Below are 14,883 nucleotides of genomic sequence, written 5' to 3'. Positions count from 1 at the left end.
GAGGAGATCTTGGATACAGAACGGAATGGACTTATCAGCTAACGCATTTTCCACAGTACCTGTGGAAATGTCGATTGCTCAAGGGACTGGAGTTCAGACTTCAGAGGGCGTAAGAGCGACGGACAAGGAGGAATTTCACCCCACTTTCTGCAATTGAATAAAGAATACCAGAAAAGAATACCTGATTAGCGACAGGCTTGTACCTCGCAATTTGCAGTATTCGTTCGACTTGTTTGTGGTTGAAGTTAGACACTCCTATAGACTTTACTGTTCCCTCGTCCACCAACCGTTCCATTTCCTTAAATGAAGTATAGAAGAAAACATAAACATAAACATATCGATGAAAAATAGATCACTCAGACAGAACACAAAGTCATAATAAAATCACTTCTAAATAAATATCTTGGCTACTACCGGTTTTAATCGCTCCGATGAAAGACACGATGTTTGTTTATTGTAATACTTAACCTTTTGCACAGACTTTCTTAAATTAAATTACGATACAACCTGAGGCTATGGTGAAATGGTATGTCCTAACCATACAAATGATAGTGAAGGCCAAGGGGAAAAATCTGTCTGAAGATTGCGAGATGCATGAAACTTAATAAGTAACATGTATGATTGCATTTTCCTTACAGAAGTTTGTGTTTTAAATAAATATATATATATATATATATATATATATATATATATTATATATATATATATATATATATATATATATATATATATATATATATATATATATATTAGAAACGAGTAACAATCAGGTGATCCCCGGTAGAGCGTGGAGTGGAATGAAGATAGTAGAAACTGGATGGATTGAAACACACTTCCACACCTGATTGTTCAGATCATGACGACTTTATTGTACGTTTATTGTACTATTTGAGGTACAATAAAGACGTCATGATCTGAACAAACAGGCGTGAAAGTGTGTTTTCAATCCATCCAGTTTCTAATATATATATATATATATATATATATATATATATATATATATATATATATATATATATATATATATATATATACTGGGTCATGAAGGCCATCACCTACGGTAGCCGTGCATTTTCATACCTTGCAGCTAAACCATAGAACGGACTACCGCCATTCGACATGAGAGAATCCCCAAACTTGAAAACTTTCCAAAGAAACCTGAAAGCGCTAATGCTCTCCAGAGCATACGATGTGATTTAGCCATTGAGCGTCACAGAGGAAAACACTGTTTTGGATTTTTACTCTACATAAACTTTGTCGATTGACTGATTGATTGATTTATATGTTTTAACGGAAATGTACACATGAAAATAATGAGACTTGCAATGGAGCCCAAGGCGTAATTTCTAAATTTATCTACTAGGAACCCTAAGTGAGCTGAAATTTAACAATTAATTTTTCAAATTACCTTTGAATCTACTGTTTCCTGTAAAATTGTGTAGCCTTTACTTAATTAAAAATTATTCATATTTTATGAATCTGTTGATTGTTTCATGCAAAGATGTCATTGGTATGCGCGCGCTGCATGTCGTTTTTGGATTACGGAAGGTCCCCATGCTGTGTTGTAAAGTACACGGGACTTTACATTTTTGCATAATATGCACTAATTCAATGATACTAGAATTGCTTAGGCAGTATCATACCTTCCACGTATCTGTATAATCTTCGTCGGAAAAGCTGAGGTCAGGGTTGCCTTCCCCATCAACTCCAAATGACTGGTCACAAGTGAGAAAAAAAAAGAAGAATAGCAAAAAATCCATCAGCGACACGCCATAATACAAAAACGAGTTGTTATCATCGTTCATGGGTTTCCAATCGTTAGTCAGATTCTTAGGGATTATTACACAAAGTTTGGGCGATACCGCGTCGTATTCGAGTGATGTGTCTGTATTTTGATGAGTTCAGCAGCAACGAGTCAAAATGCGGACACGTCACGAGAATACGACGTGGTATCGCCCAAACTTCGAGTAATAACCCCTTTATCATACATGCATGCTTTGATTATGACTGTTTTCCTACGGACGTTTCGAAATTAGCGACGAAATCAACTGAAATCGACCTTGCTTGCTCATCGCTGTACTGATAAAAAGTTGGTTGCTAAGGAGTGATGACAACCGTATCACTTCTTGATATTATTCCGCTGTTGGGCCATTCCACTTCAAAGGAGGGTTTATGGCACACTTTTAAAGCGAACAATTTAAATATTAAGATGTCGACACAGGTTTTCACACTTTGAAGAAGATTTATTTTTGCTTGAAATGGCGGTGGATGTAAAAAATCGGCTGGAGTGTGTAAAATGAGTGTGTTTTCGTGTTTTGAAACATAAACTCATCCCTTCGCGAAAGTCAAAATTGGGTCAAAATACTCGCGCCGCGCAAACGTTCGATGTCAAACTCGATCGAGCAGCTGAGAGCATATAACCATAAGCATGCAGTTCTACGACATCTATGAATGTACCAGTAAGTATATAAGAACGTACCAGTCAGTTTATCTCCAAGAATTATACATGTCCTCAGTCGTCAATATGCCGAATTTACCATCTTAGAAAGGAATTTGTGAGCGGATTAGGGAAAACATGAAATGAGTACACTGCAAGCTGTAGTGTCGTAACTCGTTCGAGATTTTGTTACTGTACGAATAAAACATTTCAAAGGTATTTCATCGTCTGCTCGTATATTTTTGTCACTGGCTTGCCTAAATAGAACTAAAATTCTTTCACAACAACCAAAACAAAAGTTTTACTTTCCCTAGTACCTTACATTGTCTCCGAAACCCGCACCGGTGCCACCGGACACTGTCATGACCTGTGAATCTCACTGACGGTACAAATCGGAAATATAATATGTGCACATCGTCTGTCGTGAGTATTTTCAGTGCGGTTGGTTTTTGTGGCTCATTTATGACTGTAAACGATGTAATTCACCACTCAGATACTTAAACTCGTCAACAGGAACTTTTCGTAGGGCGGTTCTGTCAACCGAGATCGTAATCTTCGGCAGCGCAGAGCAGACGACATGAAAACACCACCGTATGGAACTGGCCGTGAACGATGACAGGAGTCGGGTCGGCAAAACATACACATTTTCGATGCGTTCGTTTGTATGTTTTTGGTACAACTACTTGTACCTAAGTGCAATGCCCATGAACTGACTGCAAACAACAAATTTTGACCATAATTACATTCACAATGACGATTCAGAGTGTCACAAGTCTATTCGCTAGCGCTCAGCAGTTTTACATGTATGTGAGTAGTAAGTAAACGTGGGCAACTGGGATGAAGTAAGAATTTTACACCCCATTTTATTCATTTATCTACATGAAGCGAAGGAAAATTTAACCATCCATGTAACTAAAGTATGACCCTGACCTATATACGAACTCACGCACGCGCAGCAGTGCATTGTCCTGAACTAAGCGGGCCTGCTGAGCATGTTTATACACGTTCCGAAGGTGGGAAGGTGGGAAATTCCGTGTGAGTCATCACCATCAAACTAGCCTATATAAAGGAGCCCCGTTGTCAGTCCGCCGGCCGGCCGCGGAGTCTAGCTGATGTTGAACTCGGAGTTCCTATCGGGGCGAACTAACTTTCATATCCATTCAATCCATAATATCGTAGATATCGCTCCAGCGGCGGACTAAATCCTTCTTGTTTTTGAATTTCTAGCGCCTGATGAAATATGTCCTGAATAAGTTCTGACCCCGGAGCCTCCTCGTTCCGAAGGGTTGCACCTTTTTCTTGTATTTGTGTAAGCAGCTGTTTAATTGAACATAATAATGTTTATATTTCTCTCGTCTCTTTGCTACACCAGTTTTCCCTTGTATCACATCAATAATAACACCTGGTATAGGTGTTAAGGCTAACAGTACCGGAACTGTTGGAATTGCCGCTATTACAGCAGAACTTACAAGAATTCCCTTAGTAATATTAAGAGCCATATCAATTCGTCCCATCAATTTATAACTTCGTCGATATGCAGCACTTGTTCTTTCTATGTAATCAGCCAATGTTCAACGCTTTCAACAACTGAGATGTGCATTTTTTACTGTATATGTAAGGGATGATAAAAATAATTGTAGTAATATAGAAATACAATATGGCAGAAGGAGGAGAAGATATACCAATCCAGGATTTCGTTGATGCAAATTTAAATGATGATGATGACGCTACTGCTGAAACATCCTTCATAAAAACGATAATACCCTTGCAGAAGCCGAGCCTTTCCAGGCCGGCTCAAGCGACAGACCCGCAGGTGAGTTGTTGATTGGACAGAGAGGACGAATTACAGATATAATGGCTAACCAATACTTAGATAGTAATAGGATTACTGATGCGCATAAACGAGAATTAATGCATGCGAATACTAGTATTAGGGATGGAGAGCTGTATTATCGAGAAGCCAGGCTGACATCAAATAAAGGCAAGAAGTCTTTAATGCCCTCCTCTATAAAAGGTAAGGGAGCTGCAGAATTTAAAAAAGATATATTAGGAATAGATCCAGATTTTGTATCAGAATTGACTGATAATGAAGCAAAAATGTTATTGAAAAGGCCGGCCGATAAACTGAAACCATACGACATTGGACGACTCAGAGATAGAATAACAGATTTACGAATAAATTTTAGCGATAATGCCGATGAAATACGTACTATCGAAAATAAAATCGAAAAATGGAATAATGAAAACCCGAATATAGAGCTATTAATGATGAATTAAGGATTGCGAATATGCGTATTAGCGACCTTAACAACGAAAAAGTTAAAATAAGGCTATTGAAAAGAGAAGCTGAAAAACAGTTAAAGGAAATTCCTGAAGATCACACCCAAGGAAAAGAAAAAGCCAAGAAACTACTAGCTGAACTCATAACAAGAGAAGCTAAAATTGACAATCGAATTGAATACGAAAATGGTAAGATCAGTGAGGCACGTGAAAGTCTGGCGTCGACTAGGTCTCTTCGTGATGTAATTTCCGATCCAGATTTGTCACTTAGGTTGAAGCTGACTGAGTTATTTAAACGAAATGGTATAACAATCGCTGCAATACTGACTGCCCTTGGAATGACAATATCAACAATTGCCCTGGCTGTGACTAAAGGAGGAGGAGGGGGAGCAGGAACTGGAGCAAACGCAGGAGGTTCAGGTCCGCCCAAAGTATATACAAAAGCGAAAGAAATTGTAAAGCAATTTGGCGAATGGTTAAAAACATTGGCCGCAAAAAGTGCTGCTGCAATACCAGGTTTAATCGGCTCCCTCGTCAGTTTTCTATTAAAAACAGCAGGATCGGTTGTTGGATTTGTTGGAGAACAGCTATGGATATTTTTGACTGGATTAACATTAGTCATTATAAATAAAATTATGTATTAATATATCACATTCCCCTACGGCATCAACATGTTTGGTGAAAAGAATATTGCAAAGTTTCTTTCTAAAAATAAAGACCTGTTTGGTTTCTCCGTCGAATTGAATGGTGCAAACTCCGACGAGTAAATCGACATATCCTTCGAGCAAATCCAGGTGTCCGACTCAAAGATGATAATCTATATCATAACATTTTAGCTTTCGTGAAGGAATGTCAAAAGACTAACTTCTTTAAGCGACTAGAATTCATAGCTGTATTCCAGGATACTGAGGATGACCAAGAGGCTCATCATCTCCAAGAATATTGGGTCCTTCGATTGATTCGCGACACAGGTAATCGATTTATCTTTCAGTCAGACGGAAATATTTATGTAAAGATGTGATTTTTTCTTCTAAGTCATTATATACACGAAGTGAAATGTAAGATGTGATTTATTTTCTTTTTTTCTTCTACTATATACATTACACGAAAAATGGGGTACGATAGAACATTATCACCGACTTTCACCAACCGAATACCGAATGGAACGAAGTCAGAAAGAACTCATCACGTGATTGCTCATAATCCAAGTGAGGCAGATCCAGGCCAGACACTTATCATACGATGTCCGAAGTTAGAAAGCGGAGTACTCTTAGTTCCAGATACTTTCGACCTGGTTTTTGATCTCGAAGTAATGGGAGATGAATATAACCGAGTAGTACAAAATGTTGCAAAAAATTTGGTGGAGCGTATGAAACTCACATTTGAGGGTCAGACACTTTTCGATTTGAATAAATATAACCTTATTGAATGTTATCGCGATCTCTTCAAACATAAAAAGGAGAGAACGAACATGACACTGTACGGAATTCAGAACGAAAATCTAAGAAAATTAAGAAGCGGTTCGACCGATGGAGATCAAAACGTCGTGGGCGATAAGTTACTTTTCGACACATATAAAACAAAATATGCTATTCGTCTCACTCATCCCCTAATAACAGGTCATGGAGTTGCATATCCAAAAGCGTTAGGGAGTCATATTGAATGGGAAATTACGTTGGCACCCCCCCCCCAATTACTTATCAGTAATCAGGTTGTTACAACCAATTATAAATTAAAAAACATTCAAATGGAATACGAGACAATTTCTGACCTCGATCTCGCGAGGTCAACTGCTGGTTATTACAACGGTGGAAAAAGTTACCTTTACGAGCATATACATTATTTTAGAACAATCCCATTCAAAGAATCGGACACGTTATCAATGAAAATATAAATGTACCACGACGTAGCATTAGAGGTATCGCTATACTCTTCACAAAATAAAAATCAGATCAGACAGAACTGAACAGTGAACTTTTCTTTAACCCCTCCATTGAATCTGTGTCTGTATCAATCGAAGGCATTGCAAATAAAGTGTACGCTCAGAAGATGATACCAAGACAATTTTGGCGAGAGGTGCGACGGTATTTTGCTGAAGATAAAGATTGGTGTGAAATTGATATAGATGAGGCCGATTATTTGAAGAATAAATTCTGTCTGTTTATCGATCTGCGTAGCTTTAAAGATATTGAGTTTCATGGAAATGGTTTAAAAGTAATGAACACAAAGGACGGAATTCAACTTGAAATTCTGAAGAAAGACACCTCAATTAAGGTTGGCGATGACGCTCGCGATGACAATATATTTGCCCACATTTATGTTATCAGTGATGCCCTGGTCTCTATTGAAAATAGTAGATTAATGTCTTTACAATATTAACCATGACCCGTCGTCCGTCCTATCGGCCATGTTTCTGCCAGCCATTCGCCCGTGTCTGGATTGTATAGCTGCACACGTTTGATATCATTTGGCGCCATCATGATTTTACTACGCTTTTCACTACGGATTTCTCCAGCCTTTTTCCGTACAAACTGTACAAACTGTGCCGGCTCCGGCTTCTTCCCAGTTTCAAATAGATCTTTATAATCTTCAAAGTTCAAATGTTTTCTAACACAAACATCTTTCACCCCTTTATTTTTTTTCGTCTCCGAAGTTGGAGTTCGAAAAGCATACACTTTCGAGCGTATGCCGACAAAATCAAGAATAGGTTCACCATTCAACTCATCTTTAAATTTACCTATCACTTTTTTATTAATCTCGGAAAGTTGGGGGCGGCGCCGCTCATCCCACTAGTATCATATATAGACTTCTCACCATTCTTTTCAACATCTTCTCGGACTATATCATTGAAAGTTACGTCCGGGTCGGGGAGGGTATTGGCACACTGTAAACAAAACTGTCAGTATCCATGTAGGCTAATCGTATTCCAGGGAACTGGGCCCGAAAGTAATTGTAATGCGTCTCATACATAAGCAGCTTAGAAAGTTCCAGTACTGCGGCGCCGATGAAACTGGTTTTACATATCTATGCTCATCCGTTTCAGTTCCAGTAGGGCACTGTCGCAGGAATCACCATCCTCTTCGGAAGTTATGAAAGTTATATGTTTCATCTTTGGATTATACTTCTGAATCTTTTTACGTCCACTATCCGTGCCGTTCCAGTCCGAAACAAATTTAAAGTCTCTGTACTTTCGAACATCTTCTATTGTCTTACCGAACATTGCATTATTCATCAGCTTATAGAAATTCTTTTCGAAATCTGTCCTCCCCTTTGCCCTCATTTTAGTGTTAAAGTCAATATATTTTCGCGAGACATGGAGCTTCATCGAAAGCAAGCACCCGATAAATCTTTTTCAATCTCATTCCCATCCGAAGATAGAATTCCAGCAACTTGTAGTGTAAGACGTATCTCTCTCTATCCATCACACTTGTAATCAGTCGACCGCCCTGCCTCGGAAATTCATAGTGATGCGGTGCTAATGGCAAATCGCTGTGTTCTTCATGTAATTCGGCTGGGTATTCTAAGTCTACTTCTAGAAAACTTGGTGGAAAGGTGGAACCAGGTCCCCACGCTCCGCCAGCTCGGCCCCCCGCTCCGCCGGCTCCGCCCCCTTCTTCCCATTCCTCCCACTCTTCCATCGTCATCCAATGAAGTCCGCCCGTAGGCATTGCCTGACTCATTGCCCAGCCGTAGAGATTGTTTGCATCGAGATATTTTATTTCGGTCACCGGCTTCTCTGGATCGTAATTCCCGCCGGCGGGGCCAGCGTAAGCAGGATGATTTGTCTGTAAATAATGAATATTACACTGGCTGATACCGCCTCGAATTCCCCTCTGTACGAAAGTCATCTGCTCAGCATCTTGAATGAGTTTAAACTTATTACCCGTGTAAAGTAACATAGCATCCCATGTCAAGCCAGGCGCTGACATGTAATGGGCCGGATCTAACTTATATGCTTCTAACATGTGTCGCGAAAATTTTCGAATATATTAGCAAGAAGGAGAACATCCGTCTCACAATAGAATTCCATATAATCACGAATCGTCTTACATCCAACTTCGTCCCATACTCTTAATGCATGTTCGTAATCAGACTCAGAAATCCCCTCTTCCGTCAATTCGCTATAAAATTCCCCCCTCTCCGGGAGCTGGTTCTCTCCCAGTCTGTCAACCGAGTCTAAATATTCGTAGGGGAAGAAACCTTTCGCCCTTTGAATGTCCGGGTACGAAAGTGGGGCCGCCGTCCACCCGTGGGTCTCCGGCACAGTTTTTGCCAACTTCGCCAATGACCCCATCATCAACTGAGCACTGTCCATAAACTTTATAGAAAAGAAACGTCTCTTTATCTCCCTCTTCCCTCCGGCAACAACAATTGAGGCTGAAAAATAAATGTTTTCGAGAGACCCATAATTCCTCCATTGCTCGTCTTAGCTATGATTTTAGGCTCTGGTCCGGAACCATCCCCTTCGGTAACGATTTCATGTAATTCTTTCAAAATAAAAGAACCATCGTATCCCTTGAGGTTGTGAAAGTAGATAGGAATGGTTCTCGACGGCCGGCATCCTTCGCAATAGAAGGTCGCCTCCTCCTTCACTACTCGGTATCCTGCCGGCTCTCCACATGCAATACAGACTGGATCACATCCGTCGCGCCGGTAATTAGAAGGATCCCTCATCGGTATTATTTTCCAATAATACGATTTCGAATAATACTCGGCCCGTTCTTTCATATCCTTTAGAAAGTCTGTAACACAGGAGAGACCTGTGAATGTTCTTTTACCATAAACAGTGGGTCGGCCCGGGCCTCGTTCCGAAGAGGAACTCCCCACCCCCGTTCCACCATAACATACGAAAGACAAATTGGAATGTGTCGGCCGGTCCCCTTCTCAATAATTGCCTCAGTATCTGCATAGACGACGTAGGGAGAAGGAACCTTCTTCCGATGTCCTTCAAATTGACACACTTCCTTAGGAAAACCTGGCTGGGCAGTGTCTGTTCCACAGTACACCTGATGTTTTTCTAATTCTTCTGTTGACTTAAAACCTCTTTTACAAACATACAAATACACTTCCGTCTGCGCTCATTCTTTCGATTAGTACGAGAATTACGAAGGCGATTTTCCGCAGTAATTGGTACGAAGTGAGAACGGCCGCCGTCTTCGCCCACTATCAGTAAGATATTTGCTATTTGATTCCTATCGGCTTCACCTTCGGACTGGGCCACTATATAACACAGTTATGTCGGACGGGGGAGCGGGATCATTTTCATAGATCTGAAATACTTGGAGTTTGATGCCTGGATTTTGCTGCTCGAAGCGCCTGAATACAGTCAGATCGGCGGGCGTAGGAAAGGGAATACCTTCCCAACAGTAGTCAGCCATAAATGGGGCGTACGTATTCCATTTTCTCCTTACCTGACCACATTTCTTTTCACGAAACTCGGGGTCGGCCAACTTTAAACTTGCTACGATGGCGTATTGAAAACAGTTCTCGCTGCCCGAAGGTAGCACCAGATCGCTAACACAATGCTTATTTTTTAACCATCTGGGAAGTTGAATCCGTTCCCCTTCGGAACGCGTTCCAGCCCCGAGTAAAACTTCTACTAGAATTACTTCAAAATTAAGTATCTCCTCGAGAACGAGACCAGAACCCTCAACATTTTCAATTGTATCAAGCATACGATCGTAGCGATCTATTAATTGTTGCCCCACATCCGATCCCGATCCTCTTACATCTTTTGTGTATGTATCATTTAATTTAACATACAATGAACGATTTTGTGTATTACCAGTTTTCGGATCCGATAATTTGACTTCCATTTCGGTATAAACAGAGTACATCTTTCGTTCCGTTTCTTTGACCATACCTTAATATCCACCAGCTCCCCGATATCCTTGACTCGCTTGACTTCAGGAAATTCTTTTGTAAAACTGCTCCCTTGAATGCTGTATGTAATCGTGGCCATCTTTATGATATATACTATCCTAAAATTTTTAAAATGAAAAAATAATTATTCTATGATAGGTCATCAAAATCCACTATAATATTTTTGTCAGCATTTATTTGTTTATATATCTCACCTAATCTTTCTAAGTCGACTAGTTCTTCCGCATCTTGAATTTCTGGTTTATTAGGCGCAGCACAAAATAATCTCTCACAGTGAAAGAAAGAGCACGCTTACTTAAGCGCGGTTTAAATGCTAAGAATTCTATCTTACTACCTTTTCGGATATTACGAGGTACAATAGCAGGATTTTCTCGGACTGGTAGTAACGGGGTCACTGCTTTTAAAACCGCAGTCAATTTCTTGAACCATATCAATACATGTAGCGCTTTTAAACTGAAATTTAAATACGCCACTGGCTGCGCCCCGCTCCCTCGCTTCTGATACACTTTAGATGGATTGTAAAATCTGCAGGTCGTTCCGATAGGATTCCCTTCGGTGACGGTTCCGATAGTATTCTTGGAGTGAGCGGCCAGGCTTGCAGCATAACTTTTAGCAGTGCTTGCATCGAAACTTTCACCTAGGGTACGGAATATTATTAAATCAGTAAACTTTTGAAGACTCGGTTGCCAACGGACACACATCCATCGCATGTAGCAGGATCACCTCCCGAACCATATTTAGGTCCGATGTTGAAAACTACTTCTAGCTCACTGTCTACATATATAAGGATCTACCAAATATTCACCAAATATGAGTTTCCCTTCGTCACTGATTTGAATATTCTCTTCTCCGGTTTCAAGTATTTTTATTGCAGTTGAAATAGAAAGGATTGTCATTGTCTTATCGTATATATCTTAATAAAAATAATTTAAAAAAATTTTTTCTATGATATAGTATCCTAAAATGTCATACATATTCATAAATGGACCAACTGGAAGTGGTAAGAGTTACGATGCAATAAATTTGGATCCGTATCACGTACCAGAATTTGACACTAGTTTTTCCAGCAACATTGCCGACTTTTATAATGGGCGTGTCACCCACGTTTCGATTGCCGATTTTCAGAATCAGTTTATAGAACATACTCTTAGTTTACAATGTCAGGCTGGGAGGAGGAGGGAGGAGGAGGAGAACCCCCTCCCTTCAGAACAATACATTATTTGTGACTCTTCCATAATTCAACATCTGACTTTTTCTCGAATCCGGGGCGTTTCCACGGAGTGGGAAGAAAAAAAGATTGTTTCTAGAGCATTTGACCATTTACCCAGTTTCATTATCATATTCAAAGATATGCCTTGGGATTATTGCAGGCGGAATGTGTTGACTCGAGCCAGGTCGTACGAAATAACCGCCTTAAAAGAACTAGAAGAGATTCACAACAAGTTCAAACAGACTTTCTTAGAAATTTGCCACGACTACAGGCTTCCATGTTTGGTAATTCATCAATCTCTTACCCCCCTCGTTCTCAAGAATATACTTAATCCAACAATTGATACCGAGACAGTCGGACCAGTAGAATATCCACGAGCTTTTGACTTTGGAATTGCATGGAGCGGCGGCAGCCAGGGATTTTTAATAGACGGTTTCAAGGAGGAGGAACTTGAAAAAGCGTACTTCCCACCTGGTCAAGAACAACTAGAACAACCTCGAGTCTCACTAAAGAACCTACACAAACTTCTTAACGCTTGTGAATCTGTGTGTGCTTATAATGCTTCGTTTGACCTACGAGCACTTGACATTATGAAAGCCTACGGTTCCGAAACGGGACTTTGAAGTTACTTGTCTATGGCTTATGTCAGTTGTGTACATTATACTTCAACCAGAACTTATAGATAAAGCTGAAAAAGGGGGACTCGAAAGAACGGATATGGCAACATGAGAAGTCGTTTTGAAGATCTTGCAAACTTAATATGTTCAGGAACTGAGGGGTACCACCTCATCCACATACGGCCGAAAAAGATGCAGTAAGTGAACATTACTTACGACAGTACATGATAAATACTTGGCCAGGTGGGGGGTGGAAGTGGGGTGGTAAACTGACACTTTCGGCTTTCAAGAAATTAAGACTTTTTCCATGGTACTTATTGAATAACTTTCGTAAATACTTACGTTAGTACTTACGTAGTACTTGACAAGTACCATGGACAGGAACTTACGTAGTACTTGACAAGTACCATGGACAGGAACTTACGAAGTTCTAATAACATTTTCCTCTGGCTCCCAACTATTGAAACTTTCTGGATAACCTTTCCATTTTATCAGATAATATTTCTTTCCTCTAATTTTTTTCGTCTTCAAAATTCGTTCTACTCTGTACAGCTCGTCGCGTTCCGAAAGGGCACTCTGAAGTTCATCGGAGTAGAAAGTGCCGAGTATTTCCTCTCCATTCAGATCTTTTATTTTGTAAACTGGTGGTGTTCCCAAGCCAGCTGCGTACACAACTTTTGAAACTACGAAAATCTCCTCTGTCCAATTTGGTAAATATCCTTTCTTAAAAGTGGTCTTGTATTTTGTAATTCGAACCCGTTCTCCCGGCTTGAATTCAGGGTTGGCTCCCCCGGCTGCCAACTCAGGACCGAATAGTGTATAAAATGCCTGCCAATCGTTCTCCTCTGTTACGTCCCTGGGTTTCATTTTGATACTTCCGTGTACGGTGTTATTGTAATTCTCGAGAAGTTGTGGTAGAATGGGGAGCCAGGAACGTGTCTGTTTATATGTAAAGTATTTCCACATCATCGTCTTGAGAGTCCGATTAAAACGTTCAACGACGCTAGCTTTTTTGTCACTGTAGGTGTGAAACCAGTGAATTCCCACCTCCTGGAGCCACCCCTGCATTTTTCGATTAGTAAATTCCCGCCCCTCATCTGTCTGAAGTTTGTCGGGCCTTCTCCCAGATTTCTTAATCACGTCTTGTAGCGCCTGCAACGTATCATCTGCCGTTTTTGACTGTATCGGCCTGGCCCATGCGTATTTACTGAGCACATCGATTACTGTTAGCATGTATCGAATGTTACGATTCTCTTTTGCGAACGGGGGAGGGAATTCCACAAGATCCGCTTGCCATTGAGAGTCTATCGATGTTACAAAAACGCGCCTCCCCCTCCGGAAGGCACCCCCACGAGTACGAGGGACCGGTTTATGTAGATTATAAGTTAGCTGAGTTTTTAACCACTCCTGCACCTCTTTCTTGGTCACTTTCAGTCCGCTGGCCCGTGCTGCGTCATACAATTTTTGTACACCTCCAAAACCAGTTTTCGGGTTGTAATATAATTCTCTAAGAGTACCTTCGGCTTCAGCTTCCATAATTGCTATATTATACGAATAATTTTATGTCGTACGGAGGGCATCTATATAGTACCAAAATCGGCGGCCACCGGACCCTCTATAAATCTCATACTATACGGATGCCGTAAACGAAATACTAGTTTACTGAATGGCCTACTTTTCAATTGCTTGATTAGGCCCACGGCTTCCCGTTCTGACACCTCCATTCCATATTCTTTTATAATAGTTTTGTTGTCTATCTTGTTCGGTGTGTAAAATAGTACTAACATCTGTATGTTTTCCCTGAATGGTTTACTAATACTAGTATATTGTTGAGTCAGAACCCAGACAGATAATCCGTCATGTCTTGCGCTGAAACCAAGTTGGACTAAAACGTTACTGCGCTTCTTCATATCTTTGGACGAGGCGCAGTCATCGAGTACTATTAAAGTGTTTGTACCGGCCCATTCTTTATGCACGTAGGTTAATGTATCATCCACTGCATCGAGTCCGACTGGAAATATAAACACATTATCATCGGTGAAAATGAATCTTCTATTATACGCTTTATTATTCATGAATGTTGGGCAAATGAATATCACATATTCGAATTTCCTTAAGTACGGACCGGTGAGGAGGTCCAACATAAATTCTGTTTTGCCAGAATATGTCGGTCCAGTTATAATCATGTTGAATGGTGGGGTTACGTATATTGACATTTCCTCTGGATCTATATACTGTAAATTAATGAATCTCTTCAAGTTACTGGTTCGAGTTAGATGAAACCCAGTCACATCGACAGCATCTGAATGAACTATATAGTTAGTGACTTTATTCCAGTACCTACAATAGTAATGAATATTGCTAAAGATAACAAACCAATTTTACCATATTCGTGAATAGGGTCTGCAGATGCTGCCCGTTCCGGGGAGGGGAGGGGAGGGGACCGAATCCGAGTC

The 14,883-nt window shown here is 40.4% G+C and overlaps 1 protein-coding gene across 4 annotated transcripts in view; it reads right to left on the bottom strand.

The window, feature by feature from the left end:
• LOC139129667 (aldo-keto reductase 1B-like) overlaps positions 1-14,883 on the bottom strand; it is a 28,919-nt gene that overhangs the window by 3,417 nt on the left and 10,619 nt on the right. For 3 of the 4 annotated variants that reach the window (XM_070695337.1, XM_070695339.1, XM_070695340.1), the window contains exons 3-4: positions 1,644-1,715; positions 182-298 (exon numbers count right to left, since the gene is read on the bottom strand). In XM_070695337.1, the coding sequence (XP_070551438.1) occupies positions 182-298; positions 1,644-1,715 (189 nt within the window). The remainder of the gene's footprint in view (positions 1-181; positions 299-1,643; positions 1,716-14,883) is intronic. The other variant, XM_070695338.1, reaches the window with a different exon arrangement.

The sequence above is a fragment of the Ptychodera flava genome, chromosome 3 (genome assembly GCF_041260155.1).
Source record: "Ptychodera flava strain L36383 chromosome 3, AS_Pfla_20210202, whole genome shotgun sequence".
NCBI classification, from domain to species: Eukaryota; Metazoa; Hemichordata; class Enteropneusta; family Ptychoderidae; genus Ptychodera; species Ptychodera flava.
The sequence above is the reverse complement of the archived record's forward strand: the minus strand, read 5'-3'. Positions and strand labels throughout refer to the sequence as shown.